Raw genomic sequence first — 17820 nt, 5'->3', positions numbered from 1 at the left:
AAAAATAAATAAAATAATCAAAAAGTAATAATGAAAATAAGACAATGAGGGACACTCTCAAACCTCAGTATGTCAGTTCAATCTAATTTTCGAGGAATTAGGTTGTTTCCCTCCTTCATTTTAAAAAATAAATAATAAAAAAATAATACTTTTAGAAAGTTCAAAAAAACTACTACTTCTTCTCATTCTTCTCATTTTTTTATTAAACTCATCACATAGAATTATATTTATGAACGAACAAGATATTCTTAATCGGATAACTGCATTATCATCTCTTATCAATAGTCATAACAACAAGCAAAGCAAGAAATACAATGTAACGACAACATCAACTACTGCTCCTCCTCCACCTCATCAACATCATCATCGAAATTCAACGACCATAAAGAAAACGACTACAACGACCACACCTCTTCCTCCTCCTAAACCAATGGTAGCAAAGCAGTTTAAACCACCTCATTATATACAGATTACAACTCGAACAACTCCTGCTAGTAGTACTACTATTCCAGTTCAAAAGAAATTTAGTAATACTTCATATATAAACCCATCAACTATATCATCATCTTCTTCTTCATCCACAAAACCACCGACTATACCATCATCATCATCATCATCATCTATTAATAGCAATACCGAAAAGGTTACACTACAACCCATCAAATCATTGGTTTCTGTTCATCCTCCATCTTCACCCTCAAAGAATAATATAATAACAACAACAGTACCTGCACCAAAACCATCATCATCTTTTAATACAGTAAAACAAATAATAGCAAAAAAACAACAAATATGGAGAACACAACAAGCACAACAACAACAACTCATGTACAGATCATCTCAATTTGCTAGTGGTAATCCTTATCGTTCTAGTAGGATTCAACAATATAGAACACCAACCACGATAATGACAGCTATATCACCAAAGGGAGCCATCGGCATGACAAAGAGAATACCAAAGGTACTTGGCAAAGTACAACCAATTGCATCAAAATTAATCAAGACATTAAACAAAAACGTATCAATCAACAACACTGAATATATAATAGTTGGAAACAAATTAATTCGAAAATTGGATGGAAACCCATCATCATCATCTACGACAAACTCTTTACCATCGACAACAACAACAAAAACAAACTTGATTAAAAAAACAATGGTTAAATCATCACTTTCAACATTTACACCTAAAAAGTATTATGGTAGACAAATGGCATCACAATCACAAACAAACAAAGTATTAAACATAAGGTACGTTGAATAATAATAATAATCGATCAATCTTTTTTTTCTATTTATTTTTTGAAAATGTATGAAGATTAAATTGGATCCTTCTCTCTCTCTCTCTCTCCTAATATAAATCTTTATAGTGAAAGAATAAGAAATACATTGAAAAAGTTAAAATCCAAAGAAAAGAAACAACAAAAACAACATTGTCTATTTTTTAATAGATTTGGCAAGTGTAATAATGGCGACAAGTGCAGATTTGAACATGACCCAAAGAGGGTACGAATCTGTTTTAAATTTATATCTGGAAAGTGTGATGATGAAACTTGCACATTGCAACACAAGGAGGTATCCGAGTTGGATCCCGAACAAATGCCTGTTTGTTATCAATTCCTCAGAGGCATGTGTATGAATGACAATTGTCCCTATCTCCACGTTCACGTATCAAGAGACGCCCAAGTATGTCCAGACTTTCTCAAGGGATTTTGTTCAAAGGGTTCATCATGTCAAATGAAACATACTTATAGTTATGCTAAACCAAATGACTCTACAACCAACACTAATACTACTAATGTTGGTGAAAAGGTTATTGGCATATCAGCAGATAATAGTAATAGTAATCCAACAACAACAACAACACCGACAATGACATCCAACAACAATAGGAAAAAATCAATAATAATGGCGACGATGACGATAATCAAGATGAAGAAGATGAATTTGATGTTGAATATGATATTTGATTTCTAACGCATCTTCTTCTTTTGTGGTAGGTACTTATTTATTTTCTATATATTTTGTATATATTTATATTTATATATTTATTTATTTATTTATTTAAAAACGAACAAACAAACAAATATATATCAATTTAACAAAAGAAAAGAAAAGAAAAGAAATAAATCCAAATTTGTAAATAATATTTAAAAAAAAAAAGATCATCATTTTTTATATTGTCATTGTCTATTTATATTTGTAATTATATGTAGTATATGTATGGGCAATCCAAAAAGGAAAAAAAAAGGGATGGTTGATACAGCAACCGAGGAGGAGACTAAAGTAATAGTTGATGATAAGAATAAGCAAGGAGGAGGAGGTGTAAAGAAAACGATACAATCACCAAAAGAAAAGGTTATAAATTATCACAACAATAACAACAACAACAACAAGAACAACGACACTGTACATACAACCAACACATTAAATAATACTGATCAGAAAAAGAAAAAGAACAAGAAGAAAAAGAAAAAGAATAACCAACAACATCAACAACAACAACACAAGAATGATCGAGGAGGTAATCCAAATTATAACAACAACAACAACAACAACAATCAGAGAGAATATGAGCAAATGCGACGTCGTCTTGATTTTAATAAACTTGGTTCCGACTATAGTAGCTGTGATAATCATATGACCTATTGGAATCATCATAATAATAATAATAATAATAATAATAATAACCATCAACAACAACATCAGTTCACACGACGAAATTATACACCTGCTGCAAACGGTCATATGACCAATAGCAGATCGCCCTACCATCGAAACCATCAATCAAAGAATAGGGGCAATTTTGCGAATCGACCAAGTTTCAAGAAACATGTGATAAAAAAGTAAGATCTTTAATTTTTTTGTTATTATTATTGTATTTTTGTTTTGAGCTTGTCTTTATAATATCTAGAGTTAGGGCAGTTGTTTTCATCATTTACCTATTTGTTCATTATCTATCTAAAATCGATCGATATTCATCAACTCTCTAGATATATATATATAAAAATGATTACAGACGAAGTAACTAATACCACAGATAATACAACTCCTACTACTCTCTATACTACTACCAATACTACTACCACCAATAACGATAGTACAACAACAAAATACAACATGAGCAAGGAAACATTCAACAAGTTGTATCCATTATTACACCCAGTCAATCAAACATCAGATGATAGCAAGTTAACTCTTAATATCTTTGATTTTGATAGTACTCTCTTCAAATCACCAGAACCAAATCCAGAGTTGTGGACACCTTCAATGGTTGGTAAACTCAAGGCTATGCCAAGTGAAGATGGTTTGGGTTGGTTTCAAGAGACTGCCACTCTTGACGATCCATACGTACCATCCACTCCATCTTTAGATTGGTTCAATGAAAATGTTTTAAAGCAAGCTATTCAATCAATCAATACTCCCGATACTATTACTTGTAAGTCTATCTAAAAATATATATAAAAGTTATAAATAAAATGTACTAACTACTACTATTATTTGTTGTTTTAGGTTTATTAACTGGAAGAACATTTATTTATGAAGAGATTATTAAGAGAATTTTAAAGAGTGTACAATTAAATGTAAATTATATGGGTTTAAAGATGATTAGTGAAGTTGGAAAGGACCGTGTCACAACGATGGATTTTAAGCTTGGTTTTATCAATCACGTGATTGATTCGGTTGCACCAGGTCGTATTGTCAAGATTGAGATGTACGACGATCGTATCAAGCATGTCGAACAATTCAGAGCATTCCTTCAAACCATTCCAAACATTGAACGCAGTGTCGTGCATATCGATGAGAAGCCACAATACATTGACGAAGACCAAGAGACAAAGTTGGTCGAGGAATTGATTTCTCGCAATGGCAAGGAAGGTTTCCAATTAAAGAAAAAGGTGTCCTACACTGGCTCTGTATTGGACAAGGTGTCTGTAGACACTGTCCTCTCTTGGTTTGACCTCCCATCAGACTGGGTTGTCAAATGTCACCATTCCACAATGAATATGGGTGCTTGGGAACCAAAGCAATGGAAGACATATGTTGATAAGGTTGAAGATGAAGTTGAAGTTTCAACAACAACTACCACAACCTCTACCGAAACTACTGCTACAGCTACTGCAACCATCACAGATCAATTGGCTGAACTTAGTGTAAGTTCAAGTGTGACTACTGCCACCACCACTGTAGAGGAACAATTAAAGTTAAAGACTACACAATTATTAGCAACTAGATATCCTGTTGGAAGTCGTGTTGAATTGACTGTTGAAGGTATCGGTCTTAGTGGTGCAGCATTGGCATTAAAGGTGTCTGGTGCTCCAACTGCCAATGATCTCCCACACATTACCATTGCTCATCATCCAAGGGGTAAGCCAGTAGACAGCAACAAAATCACCCATTGGAAGACAATCGATGAGATTATCAAGGATGGTCATATCCTTTCATTTGTTCAAGAAAACACTACTGCTGCCACCACCAGTGAATCTACTGATGCCGTCAAAAAGGAATCATTTGTATTCCCAAGTATTTCACTCAAGCTCAAGCCAATCACTCAATTAAAGTTGACTTCTCATGTCAAGGAAGTAGGTCAATCGGTCTATGAATCAACTGTAGCAACTCCAAAGCGTAAGCCTGCAGCTGGAAACAACAAGGCTGGTGGTAATAACGGTAATAGTAATGCAGCTGTTAATTTTGGTGATTTGATTTCAAAGTATCATCAAGTAGACAAGAAGGAGTTTGGTCAATTAATCGGATCCATCAAGCAATGGGCCTCCAAGGAAGGTGTCACCGATCCTGCCAAGATTGAAGAGCATATCAAATCATTAAATATTACTACCAAGAAGTTGTAAATAGATCTGTACATCTAAATAAATCAAATGAAATGATATATATATTGTAAAACATTAAATAGTAAATAATAATAAATCAATAATAATCAAAAAATCTAAACAATGAATCACTATCATACTATAGTATAGTGTTAGATATTTACCTTGCAATCGATCTGAAAATATTGAAAGTTCTCGAAGATCTCAAAGATCCTGTCAGTCGGCAATTTTAAATTAAAGAATACATCTTCTTAACTTATATTTCCCAAACAGTCATGCTTTTGATGACTGTTTCAACCTCTAAACCAAACACACATTCATTCTTTTAGTTAAAAAATAAAATAAATTGATTTTAATGGTGTGACAATGAACTACCCGATCTTCATAAATACTCTCTCTCTTTTTGCATGTTCATCATATTTGACACACAAACAAGGCTTTAGATAAATACAAAAATGATTAGACAATTAACAAACAAGATCGTATTAATGTATGTGTTGTCATTGATTGATTGATTGATTGATTGTTTGATCATTCTCTCTCTTTAACTTAACTAATCTAACTTTCAACCTTGTAGTACAGGAGCATCATCAGGTATTGGTGAATCAGTAGCACGTATCTTTCATCAAAATGGTAACCATGTGATTATATTGGGTAGAAGATTAGAGAAATTGATGGAAATCAAGAGTGATTTGGAATCAAAGAATACATCGTCCAAGGTTGTAGCTCTTGAATGTGATGTATCATCACAAAGCTCTATTGAAAAGATGGTTAGCAGTTTACCAGAGGATATGAAAAACATTGATATCCTAGTCAACAATGCTGGTCTTGCTCTTGGTGTTGACCAAGTATCCAACTTTTCAATTGATGATATGAACAAGGTCATTGACACTAATGTCAAGGGTTTGTTTAGTGTCACTCGTACTCTATTGCCAGGTATGATCAGTAGAAACGAAGGACACATCTTTAACGTCTCTAGTATTGCTGGTAGTATGCCATACCCAAATGGTAGCATCTACTGTGCCTCCAAGGCTGCTGTCAATGCATTCAACGAAGTCCTCAGAATGGAAGTCGTCAGCACCAAGATTAGAGTTACCAATGTCTCCCCGGGTCTCGTTGAAACCAACTTTAGTGTAGTTCGTTTTAATGGTGACAATGACAAGGCAAAGAAGCCATACGTTGGTATTGATCCACTCGTTGCCGATGATATTGCTGATAATATCTTTTATTGTGCTTCAAGGTAATATAAATATAGAGAATATAATTAATTGAACAAACCAATGTAACTAATCTTATCATTTCAATAATAATTATAGGCCACAACATGTTCAAATTACCAATATTGAAATTATGGCAAATAATCAAGCTTCTACAACTGTTATTTCAAGAAACTAAACAACAAGAATAAGAATTATTAATTTATTTAAAAAGAAAAGAAAAGAAACAAATACACATATACACATAAATTGGATTTCCAAAGATTTGTACAAAAAGTCAATACCAATATTTATTTATCTCTGCGTGCATGTCTTGTTTGTCTATCAATTGAATTGAAAGTTTATACATTGTCCTTCCCATATACCTTTATATTTGAACCAAAAAAGGTAAGAGAGAAAGTGAGAGAGAGATATGTTTCCATTGTTTGATTTGCTTTTAGAGAATAACCACACGATCGTGGAGAGAGTCATTGCCAAAAAGAGTCTTTTCTTTTTTGGTTAGGATAACATCCATGGATGGATGTTAAAGCATATATCCTTTTACCAACCAATCTATTCTCATTTGCACATATATTTATGTATGGATGATAATTATGAATGCACAATGTCATCAGTTGATAGTAGGAGTGACAGATGAAGTTGGAGTTGAATATTGATGTTGATGTTGATGTACACTGTGATTGTGTTGTTGATAGATGATGGTAGGGTCATGTAATAGATTCATCATTACATTGTTATTGTATTGTTTGAGACTATCTTCATCTTCTTTTGTCATCTTTTTAACCAATTTACTCAATGGATAAAAGAAGAGTAAAGAGTATATCAACACTTGTCCACCAAACACTGGTAATACTATTTTCTGTTAAATGATTAGAAATAGTTTAAAAGTGTTAACACATTTCATCTATTCTATCTATCCTATCTATCCTATCTTACCCATTCAATATTATAAAGAGATTCATAGATGAATACATGAACATTAAAGAATGATATACAAAACCCAAAGATAATCGATACCAATAAATAGATAACTAACATTATATATATATATCTAGATAAATAAATAATGAAATTGAACTCATCAATCCTTGATCTAATATAAGAATGAATGAAACCCATTTGAGCTCTTTTTTATTATTTTTTTTTGATTTCTTCTTTGTTAAATGTATTCACATTCAGTATTGATGTGTAGAGTCCAATAGACAGAGATTTGAACAAGATCAACAAGATACATTCAACTTACTACTACAAACCTGATTCATCAAATCTCTATCTATCATAATTTTTATTAGTTAATTCTTCTGTCTCGTTTCTTGGTTCCAAAGCTCTAGGGTAATCAACTTTGGTATCTTGTTCAAAGGTTCTTTTGGATATATATACATATGTAAATACCCAATACACACTTTTGAACAAGATCCCAAAGGGTTGTATTACTACCTATCGCGACATCCACCCAAATCTCTTTGAACATACTCTCTTCAAAGTATGACGAGGTAAGTTGTTTATTTATTATTGAAAAGTGTTGGTATAGTAAATTAATTAATTAAATAATAACTATCATTTAATTATTCCTTCGGCTCCGGTGAAACACAAACATATCATCAATCAATTGTCCAAACTACGAGTGGATGGATAATTCGATTACTTCCTCTGACATTGGAGTCGGGAATGATGAAATTCCCCTTTTTGAACATAAAAAAGATATTTTTGTTTTGTTCGTCTCTTTCATTCAGAACACACACCCCAAAAGAGGTGCTAAATTTATTCTTGTTTGTGTGTGTTTGAGAGAGAGAGAGAGTGCTATATACAACGCAAAGCAAGCAGTCTTCGTTCAATTACAGAAATTCATTTAGAATTTATTTGAGATAAAAGAGAAGAGAGACAAGAAGAAGAAGAAGAGACAAAAAAGAGAGAGAGAGAGATGAAGTTATCCGACCAAGCTTTAGTCAATCTATCAAATCATAAATACTCTGGTATAGATGACAGTCTATTAGCATATTATGTTCTCAGACACTATTGGAACTATTGTGTAGAGTTGGTTCCATTATGGGTTGCTCCTAATCTAGTATGTAGTAGTTAGTAGAGTAGAGAGAGTACGATATACTTGGTTGGTACTAATAGGTTGTTTGTTTGATATTGTTATAATCTTGTCTAGATTACATTGACAGGAACAATAGGTATTATTATAAGCTTTTTAATAGTTGGTTGGTATACACCAAACTATGAAGGTATCCTTCCAACATGGGTGTATTTGTTGGCTGCAGCTGCCCTCTTTTTCTATCAAACAATGGATAATGTAGATGGTAAACAAGCTAGAAGAACTGGAAGTAGTTCTCCACTAGGTCAATTATTCGATCATGGTTGTGATTCTGTTGTTTGTACTGTATGTAGTTACATTAGTAAAAGAAAGTAGTAAAAGAAAGGAAATGAACAATAATAATAATAATAATCAAACCTATATAATTAGTTTCAAGCAATTACAGCAGCAAGTATTGGTAGTTATGGTAGTGGATATTTAGCATTATATCAAATATTTGTTACAACATTGATGCCATTTTGGTTGGCAACATGGGAGGAATATCATACTGGTGTATTGCATTTAGGAAAGATTAATGGACCCGATGAAGGTATCATCATTGTAGTACTTGCATTTTTAGGTACCGCTGTACTTGGTGGTGAAGCTTGGATTACTCCACTCGGACAATTCCTTCCAGAATCCATCAGTTCTATCACCAATCTCCTCCCATCATGTTTACTCAATTGTAAAATGAATGTTATCATTGCATTTTCTATTTCAATTCCAACTCTTATTACATGTGTTATCAAGTATGTATAAACAAAAAATATATCTATCATAACCATTATTTATTAATTAATTATTTATTTTTTAGTATAATGAATGTTGTTAATCATTTAAAAGAAAAAAAGAAACCAATTGCACCAGCACTTAAACATATACTTGTTTGGGTTATGATTACATCATGTGCATTCCTTTGGTATTACACATCTACATCATTTTATGGAGATGATTCTATTTGGATCAAGTATCCACGTACTGTTCACGTGACAATTGGCCTCATTTTTGGAGAGTTGGTTAGTCGTTTGATTCTGTGTCACATGTGTCACGAAAAGTTTTCCATCTTTCAAAAGTCTTTGGTTCCAATGATTGTCATGACCTGTATATCCATTCTCCGCTATTTTTCCCATCAATTTGTATCAACCTCTTCACCATCCAACGTCATCTCCTCTTCTTTATCAGCCATCACCCATGGCATTGAGGAACAATACATACTAATTCTTTTTACCTTGATTGGTATCATTCGATACAGTCTCTTTGTCAAAGACACCATCCAACAATTATGTAGTCATTTAAAGATTAAATGCTTTAAAATCCCATACGCCTCTAATAATAATAATAATACTACTAAAAAACAACAATAAAACTAAAAGATATATTAACCAAAAGAAAAGGAAAGTAATAGTAATAATTAATTAATTTAATTGATTTGAAAATAATATAGTTAATATGGTTTGTTTGTTGTGTCTTTTATTTTTTAAGAGATTGGAAATAATATTCTTTGTTTCTTTTATATTCATCATATTTCTCTTGTTGTTCTTGTTTTTTGATTTGATTTGGTTTCTTTTGATGATAAAACTTTTTGGTTGTTTCGTCTTCCCATTGCTTTTTGAATTTGTTGTACAACATCATCGAGGTGAGTGCATCTTCTTCGGCATTGTGTTGACCCTTTTGAATACGTACTCCAAGATGAATGGCTGCCAACTTTTTGAGTGATTGTGGCATACGTCTAGTAACAGTAACCAATTCATTTTCTTTGGCACCACCAGCGCTGTTGTTATTATCGTCATCGTTGGTCATTAAATCTTGAAGATTTAATTTCTTTTGTGGAGCTGCTGAATGGCTATCCTTTTTCTTTTTAACTTGTAACTCTTGATCACACATTAATGGATCAAACGATGAACTGTCACGTTGGAATTTAGGGTCGACGTGAATCTCTAGTACTTTGAGATCGGTGGCCAAATCATGTCCAATGACAATCTTGTCACGGAGTAGTTGGGCAACGGCCTTTTGTACTTGTGCAGCAGGTGGAGCACTGTCTATTTTAGCTTTGGTCAATCCCGACCATCTCGTTCTAAAATCGCTTACCCTACGATCGGGTTTAGCAAAACTCTTATAAATTGTATTTCCATATTGATTGATCACACAAACACTTCCAAGTGAACTCTTTCTTGCTCCTTCATCATCAATTACTTCAACCATTTCACAATCAATTGCTACTCTTTTTGTACTCCTACAAAATAACAAACAAAATTAAATCAATAAGTACCGTGTGTTTGTACCTTTTGTACCTCTTTGACATTCATATACAACATACGATTTATCAATAGTTGTTCTTAAATCAAATATTGATTTAGATTCATCTATTTCAATTCCATCAAGTTCATCCTTTTTCTTTGGTGGTACAGATCTTGTTGTTGATGATGATGATGATTGTTCTTGTTCTGGTTTCTTTTCTTCTTGTGATGGTTGTTGTGGTTTAACCTTTCTTTTCTTTTTCTTTATATAATAATAATCAATAATAATAAGAGTCAGATGATGATTGTTCATTTTCATTCATTTTCCATTCTTATATACTACTTACAAGTAACTCCCAATTTGAACCTATTTTAGCAGCATCTATTGGTTCAACAGGTTTAGGTGGTTCAATGACGATTGGTTCAACAATCTCTGCAACCTTTTGTTTCTTTACAATATGTTCATTTTTCTTGTTGTTGTTGTTGTTGTCTGCTCCATCTGCTGTTGCAGCTTTGGGAGTCTTTTTCTTCTTGATATACTTTTTAGGACCATTGAATTTGTTGTATTTGTTGTTGAATTTCTTCTTATTATCATCCTTTTTCTTTTTATCTACTGCTCCTGCTGCTGGTTTGGCTGCTGCTGGTTTGGCTGTTGGTGCTTTTGTTGGAACGACAGCAGCTGCTGGTGTCTTTACCTTTGTGTCAACCTCCATTTGCTTTCTCTTGTTTTGATTATGATTCTTCTCTGACATTACTATTCAACACACGCATACACACACATAAACAACAAACAAACTGACCGTACTGTACAAAATTAGTTATATATTTCTAAATTCGCAACATTCGTTCGTTTTTTGTTAAAGTTTTCAATTTTAATAATTGACAACTGCAGTATTATGGGAATTCGAAATGAGATAATAATAAATGGCTAGATAAATATTAAAATCATTATAGCACCCGCGATGGGTTTTTATTCACCATCATAGTAGTGGTGGTGAGGTTGGATGATACCTTCTAACACTTTTTTATTAAAATTAAATTAAAATGAGGGTTTTTAAAACAAAGAAAGAGGTGAAATCATCAATCACATGACTTTACTTTTCTAGAGTTCATTGTAATATTACATGTATATATTTAGGATTGGCCATAATTTAATTAACTAATTAAAAGTAATGGTTTAGATAGATAGATAGATAGATAGTTCTTAAACAAGAGAGATTGTAAGTGTAAGACCTACCGTAATAATGGAGAAACTACCATTACTCTCTTCATCTTCAAGCTCTGTTGACAGATTGCTATCAAAGGAAAGAAGTTTAAAGGATCTATCAAATGCTCCAGATACCTATTATCAAGGTGGTGGTGGATTGTCATCATCACGTGACAGTAACAACAACAACAACAATGAAAATGAATTTAGAATGACTACGACTACGACAACAAAGACTACAACTACGCCATCATCATCATCGTCTTCATCATCATCATCATCATCATCACCTCAAAGAGTAAAATCACCAACCTCAACTTCAAGTTCTCGTGTACCAAAAAAGTTTAAAGAAGAATCATCACCATTATTACTCACGCAAGATAATAATACAAATTACTATCAACAAACGCAACAACAATACAATTTGAATCAATCAAATGATAGTAACAAAAGTTTTGGTAAAAGTGGATTATTCAAACAAAGTAGAGATAGTAATTTTGATGATGATGACGATCACTTGCTTCAACAACAACATTATCACGATGAATATCAACAACAGGAAAAGATTACTTTTCCAAACCTTTTACACAAACCTGTTCCACATCAAAAGATACGGCTAGTGTCTGAAGAAAAAGATGTCTTTGAAACTTATACATTTGATGAATTAATGTGTATGTCCAAATATATATCCTGTCATTTGATATTTATGTCTCTATTTATTTATTTATTTTTATTTAGGTTTCTTAACATTAATCAAAGAAAAAGAAAAAAACAAAGAAGATGATGAAAAGAATATACATCCTCTACGAAAGAGTGTTGATCAATCAAATAATAATAATAGTAATGAATTAAAATCAAATAATAGAAGATTAAAAAGAGTATCAAGTCATTTAAATACTCCTACATGGATTGATTTACAAGGGTTGACAGATGATCAAGTTGATATCGTTGGACATTGTCTTGGACTTCATTCGCTGACAACTAATGAAATTAAATTGGATGGTGATACTCCAGAGAAATGCGAAGAGTTTCCAGAATACCTATTGGTCATCTGTTCCGAGTTGGTACAGAGTCGTGGTAAAGGAAATCAACTACGAGAGAATCTATTCTATCTTGTATTGTTTAGTGACTATATCGTAGTCTTTCACAAACATCCTCTATCATGTTTTGATCATGTTGTCAATTCATTCAAGTATCTTTCACGATCACAACTATCTAGTTCCCAATGGCTCCTCTTTGCCTTTTTCGATGCTGTCAATGAAGGTTACTCGGAACTCTATGAAAACATAACCAAAGAGGTTGAAGTATTGGAAGACTTTAGTTTTCTAGATTTTGAAGAAGTTGAATTCAATGAAACTTATATTCGTCTTGGTCGTGCATCTCGTCATTCAACTCAAATTCTACTTTCATTATTAATTAAAAAGTATGAAGAAACAAAAAAAAATAGACAAATAATAACAAATGTTTATTAATACTTTTATTTATTTATTTATTTATTATTAGTGATATCTTATCATCAATTTTAAGAGGTACTATAAACAAAGAGACATCAGTACATCTTAGTAATGTAAAAGATAGAATTGGCTTTTTGAAACAAAATATGAAATTAACAGAAGATCTATTGGAAAATTTAAAGAATGTCTTTTTGTCAAAGGTAAATAATCAACCAATCCAACATTATATATTCTACCATTATAATGATATTAAATTTATCCAATTTCTATAATATAGATTTCATTACTAGTGAATGAAGAATCACATAAATTAAATATATCAATGAGTAAATTTACAACATTGAGTGTAATATTTCTACCGATTACATTGGCTGTTACAATCATGGGAATGAACATAAAAATACCTGGTACTACAGAGCACGACAAGAATGAAACTGGATTGTTATCATTTTTTGTAATAGCGGTTATCCTTGGTATTATTGTTATTGTCAATACATTTACCCTTAGAAAGTATTTTCTCTCTGGTATTGGTGATAGAGATTAATTAGATTATTAATAATAATAATAATAATAATAATAATAATAATAATAATAATAATAATAATAATATTGATCCAGGATATTCACAACATTTTCTCAACGACGACGACACTCTCAAATAAATGTATAATTATTTACAAACGTTCTAGAAGGTATATACAAACCATTTCTTGGAAATTGGATTGTTTTTTTTATTGTTTGCAGTACGACTCCGCCTTCTTGTGCCAAAGTTTATTATTCAATGTTGTTTTAAAATGTCCAAACGACAACTATTAAACTTTTTAAACATGGCACCTATTCGAACATCAAATAAACAGTCTATCTCCTCAAAGACTACATCGATTGTACAATCAAAGAATAAAGATTCGTCTAATCAAGTGAAAGAAGAAGAAGAAGAAGAACAACAACAACAACAACAAATATACTATGATCAATTTAAATCACCTATTGGATGGATAGGATTTCATGCATCAAATAATGGTTTGACCAACATTAAATTGGATATTCAAGTTAAAGAAGATGATGATAATAATGATGATATCTCTGTCAAAGAGAAGAAGAAAGGAAACAAGATAACAAATCAATTTAAACAAGAATTGGATGAATATTTTAAAGGTGAAAGATTTGAATTTCAAACAGAGTTGGACCAAAGTATAGGTACACCATTCCAAAAGCAAGCTTGGGAAGAACTGGTTAAAGTAAAGTATGGTGAAACTGCTTCCTATAAAGATGTTGCTATCAAGATGGGAAGACCATCTGCACCTCGAGCAGTTGCTACAGCTTGTCGTTTGAATCACTTCCCACTGATCGTTCCGTGTCATCGAATCGTTAGCGCATCTGGAAAGGTAATCGGATTTATAGGTAAAGGTGGAATTCCTAAACAACATTTTCTCTATGACATGGAGACAAAATATTTAAAACAAAAGCAACAAAAGCAACAACAAACCCAAACCAACTAACCAGTTTAGAATAATAACAAACAATACTATTATTTGTATCTACCGAACGACCTCCTTTGTAAATAAATGACCTTCCTTTTTTCATTCTTCTTTAAATATCTTTGGGATCAATAGCATTCGGCAAGAATCAGATCCCCCCTTTTCATTCAACCATTCTGTTGATTTGTTTTAACTGATATTAAATTTTTCATCAAGACAAGGTGATTTATTAATCAACAAAGACCATCAACTAACTAACTATCTATCTACGTACAGATAATAGTAATGAAATAGAGATACAATGAAACTTTATCATCTAATTATATTTAGTTTATTATTAATTATAGGTACTAGACTATTAATATCAGACGGATCTTCTCTCTCTTTGAACATCATGATTAACATATATATATCTTTTATTATATTAGTTTCATCAACAAAATCTATAGTTGATTTAAATCCATCTAGTTTACCAACACAATACAATGTAATAGGACCATTCCCAATAGGTGAAAGAGAGGAGGGATTAGATACATTGGAAGCTTATGGAGGTATTTTTAATATCCCAATTGGAGATAAATCACTCTACCCATCTGAATTGGGCAATGGAGGAATGGTCGGATGGGTTTCTTTAAACTCTTCTACATCGGGATCACTGTCACTTGATTGGAGTCAATTTATTGATTGGTCATTCTTGCAACAGGTTTGGGGATGGAATATATGGTTGTGGTATGGCTATGCTGTCGGTACATTCACTGCCTATCAATCATCACCCTATATCATTTCATGTACTGGAACAAGAACCTATTTCATCAGACAATTGAGCAATAATACCATTCAAGAGTTTGCAGGTGATTTCTATGGTTATGGTACCGGTCAACAATTGCTATCTCTAGAGTCTGGTGTTACTTATCAGTTTATCGTACGTATGGATAGTTCTGTACGTCTCAATCAATCTCCATTGGGTGCTTTCACTTGTCAATTACAACTAGCTCCTCAACCAGCAATCGTTCTTGAAAATCAAAATCTTGTTGCTGATATTGTCAAGTATGAAAACAACAAAAGAACACTTTTCCTATTTTAGTTTAATTATTAATTAATTATTATTATCAATTTTAGTGGTCAACTTGCAAGTCCATATTTAACAGTTACAATATTTAATACATATACATCGGTATTGGATAATTTAGATTTTACAGCTCAACTATCTGATCAAAGTTTACAATTTAGTTTGGGTTTAGTGGCCAATGCAACAGAGATTACAGCTCAACCAGGTCAAAAATTATCGATACCATTGACCATTACAGTAGAGGAAAATCAACAATTGTCATGTCCATTAGAATTATACTTGACGATTAGATCAAACGCTGCCAACATTGCATCGACCACCATTACCTTTAATTGTACCCAATTCACGTCACCCTATCTATTTACCTTTCTCGACTATGACAACACTGTCCAATATGCGATGGTCAACCCTCCAAGCAACTGTCAAGGTTCTCCATGTGGAGTAATGATTGCTACACATGGTGCTGGTGTAGAAAGTTCATCACAATTTTGGATTGATGCAATTGCTCAACAAAAATCACTTTGGATTTTATATCCCACTGGGTAAATAATAATAATTATTATAATTTAATTTAAAAGTATATATTATTTAACATTTAAATATTTCTTTTTCTTTTTAGTCGAACAAGTTGGGGATATGATTGGAGTAGTTCAAGTAGAATAAATGTATTTAATTCACATTCTTATTTGGTATCAAATTTACCAGGTGTACCAACACAAGATAAAGAATCCTATGCGATCGATCCAAGTAAAATATTTTTCGTTGGACATAGTATGGGAGGACATGGATGTTGGACATTGTTGTCTCATTTTGGTGATATGGCTCTTGGAGGTGCATGTGCAGCTGGGTTTGTTAAATTACAATTCTATGTATTTATGAATACTAGACCTGGATTCAGTTATGTCGATCCAGTACTCCAAGGATTGCTGATGGCATCGATATCAGACGAAGATAATGATTTGTATAGTACCAATTTGGTTGGTATCCCATTGATGGCTAGATACGGACAGAATGACACCAATGTTAATCCATGGCACTCGAGGCGTATGGCTAGAATGACAGCCGAACAAAGTGAAAATGCCACCGCCGTGGTAATTAGTGAAATTCCAAATCAAGGTCACTGGTTTAATGGTATTTTGGGTGACGACTATATGCAAGCATTTTACAACTCTATCGTTGGTAATGGACTCAACCTCCCACCCATTCCAAAGACCATTACTATAACATCGACCAATCCATCATCTGCTGGTACTCGTGCCAATATAATGATTCTTCAAACACAGATTCCATCACGTGTCGGTCGTATCCAAATCAGCCAAGTACAAGAACAAAATGGGTTAGTTTGGATGTTGTCAACTCAAAACATTAGAAGATTCGCTCTTAAACCAGACCCTGTTCGTGCCAACATGCCACAATTCCTAATGATCGATAGACAATTGTTCCCAGTCGAATACTATCCCTACCACTACACCAGTCCCGACAAATACGGTACATTGTGGAACTCATCCGACGATATGAGTTGGTTAGACGTTGAGAGATCGGCGCCAACCTATGGACCGATGCGTCAAATCTTTGAAAAGCCCGTTACCATTGTCTATGGTACCAATGTCACTGCCGACCTACAACAACAATTCCAATGGGCTGCAGTACATATCGCCAATGTTTGGAATACCTATGGTCGTGGATCTCCCCAAATCATTGCCGATGTTGATTTTACAGTCGTCGAATGTTCTCCCTCTGTCAACTATATCCTATTGGGTGGACCACAAGAAAACATTGTCACCACCAAATATGAATTCAATCTTCCAGTTCAATATGGTCCAGGCTTTTCTGTAGGACCTGTTGTCTATCAAGAACCAGACCAAGGTATTGCATTCTTGGCTCCAAATGAATGCAACCAAGGTCTATTGTTGGTTGTCAGTGGAAACAGTCCACAAGGATTCATAAAAGCACTTCGTGCCGTTCCAATGCGATCAGGTGTTGTTGCACCAGACTATATGGTAGTTGGAAGTGATTGGGGTTGGAAGGGTGCAGGTGGTATCGTTGCAACTGGCTTTTGGGACAACACATGGCAAATGTCAACTGATGCTTGTTATTTTGGTATGAATACTCAATGGCCATCACAATAATAAATAAATAAAAAATAACCAAATATAATCGTAATGATAATTGTATAATATTCTTGTTTTGTAGTTATTTACATATATATTCGTATCGTTATTTTTGATTGTTTTATTGTCATTCTTATGATG

The 17820-nt window shown here is 33.0% G+C and overlaps 9 protein-coding genes across 9 annotated transcripts; 7 read left to right on the top strand and 2 right to left on the bottom strand.

Moving 5' to 3' along the window:
* Positions 1-229: 229 nt before the first annotated feature.
* On the top strand, positions 230-1977 carry DFA_04742 (uncharacterized protein; the record flags this gene model as incomplete). The annotated part of the gene is made up of 2 exons (XM_004360406.1): positions 230-1251; positions 1371-1977. The coding sequence occupies 2 exons, from the start codon at positions 230-232 to the stop codon at positions 1975-1977; spliced, it is 1629 nt and encodes a 542-aa protein (XP_004360463.1).
* Positions 1978-2253: 276 nt separating this feature from the next.
* DFA_04741 (uncharacterized protein) lies at positions 2254-2850 on the top strand (the record flags this gene model as incomplete). Its single annotated transcript, XM_004360405.1, has 1 exon — positions 2254-2850. The coding sequence occupies one exon, from the start codon at positions 2254-2256 to the stop codon at positions 2848-2850; it is 597 nt and encodes a 198-aa protein (XP_004360462.1).
* Positions 2851-3009: 159 nt separating this feature from the next.
* DFA_04740 (OB fold-containing protein) lies at positions 3010-5062 on the top strand (the record flags this gene model as incomplete). The annotated part of the gene is made up of 3 exons (XM_004360404.1): positions 3010-3439; positions 3514-4846; positions 4975-5062. The coding sequence occupies 3 exons, from the start codon at positions 3010-3012 to the stop codon at positions 5060-5062; spliced, it is 1851 nt and encodes a 616-aa protein (XP_004360461.1).
* A 222-nt stretch (positions 5063-5284) lies between these two features.
* pksB (short-chain dehydrogenase/reductase family protein) lies at positions 5285-6224 on the top strand (the record flags this gene model as incomplete). Its single annotated transcript, XM_004360403.1, has 3 exons — positions 5285-5319; positions 5407-6069; positions 6146-6224. The coding sequence occupies 3 exons, from the start codon at positions 5285-5287 to the stop codon at positions 6222-6224; spliced, it is 777 nt and encodes a 258-aa protein (XP_004360460.1).
* A 432-nt stretch (positions 6225-6656) lies between these two features.
* DFA_04738 (uncharacterized protein) lies at positions 6657-7326 on the bottom strand (the record flags this gene model as incomplete). Its single annotated transcript, XM_004360402.1, has 3 exons — positions 6657-6905; positions 6983-7077; positions 7290-7326. 3 exons carry the CDS (start codon positions 7324-7326, stop codon positions 6657-6659), a joined length of 381 nt encoding a protein of 126 aa, XP_004360459.1.
* A 205-nt stretch (positions 7327-7531) lies between these two features.
* On the top strand, positions 7532-9487 carry captC (CDP-alcohol phosphatidyltransferase; the record flags this gene model as incomplete). The annotated part of the gene is made up of 5 exons (XM_004360401.1): positions 7532-7539; positions 7919-8111; positions 8202-8429; positions 8514-8872; positions 8938-9487. The coding sequence occupies 5 exons, from the start codon at positions 7532-7534 to the stop codon at positions 9485-9487; spliced, it is 1338 nt and encodes a 445-aa protein (XP_004360458.1).
* Positions 9488-9593: 106 nt separating this feature from the next.
* Positions 9594-11112, bottom strand: rexo4 (RNA exonuclease 4; the record flags this gene model as incomplete). Its single annotated transcript, XM_004360400.1, has 3 exons — positions 9594-10356; positions 10393-10622; positions 10708-11112. The coding sequence occupies 3 exons, from the start codon at positions 11110-11112 to the stop codon at positions 9594-9596; spliced, it is 1398 nt and encodes a 465-aa protein (XP_004360457.1).
* A 492-nt stretch (positions 11113-11604) lies between these two features.
* Positions 11605-13565, top strand: DFA_04735 (uncharacterized protein; the record flags this gene model as incomplete). The annotated part of the gene is made up of 4 exons (XM_004360399.1): positions 11605-12238; positions 12306-12990; positions 13071-13221; positions 13299-13565. The coding sequence occupies 4 exons, from the start codon at positions 11605-11607 to the stop codon at positions 13563-13565; spliced, it is 1737 nt and encodes a 578-aa protein (XP_004360456.1).
* Positions 13566-13848: 283 nt separating this feature from the next.
* On the top strand, positions 13849-17697 carry DFA_04734 (uncharacterized protein; the record flags this gene model as incomplete). The annotated part of the gene is made up of 4 exons (XM_004360398.1): positions 13849-14347; positions 14928-15546; positions 15619-16110; positions 16188-17697. 4 exons carry the CDS (start codon positions 13849-13851, stop codon positions 17695-17697), a joined length of 3120 nt encoding a protein of 1039 aa, XP_004360455.1.
* Between the last annotated feature and the right edge of the window lie 123 nt (positions 17698-17820).

This window comes from Cavenderia fasciculata (assembly GCF_000203815.1).
Source record: "Cavenderia fasciculata unplaced genomic scaffold Scf_Dfasci-G-o-33e01.r1-3, whole genome shotgun sequence".
NCBI lineage: Eukaryota > Evosea > Eumycetozoa > Acytosteliales > Cavenderiaceae > Cavenderia > Cavenderia fasciculata.
Note: the sequence above shows the minus strand (reverse complement) of the source record. Positions and strands in the feature narration are given on the sequence as shown.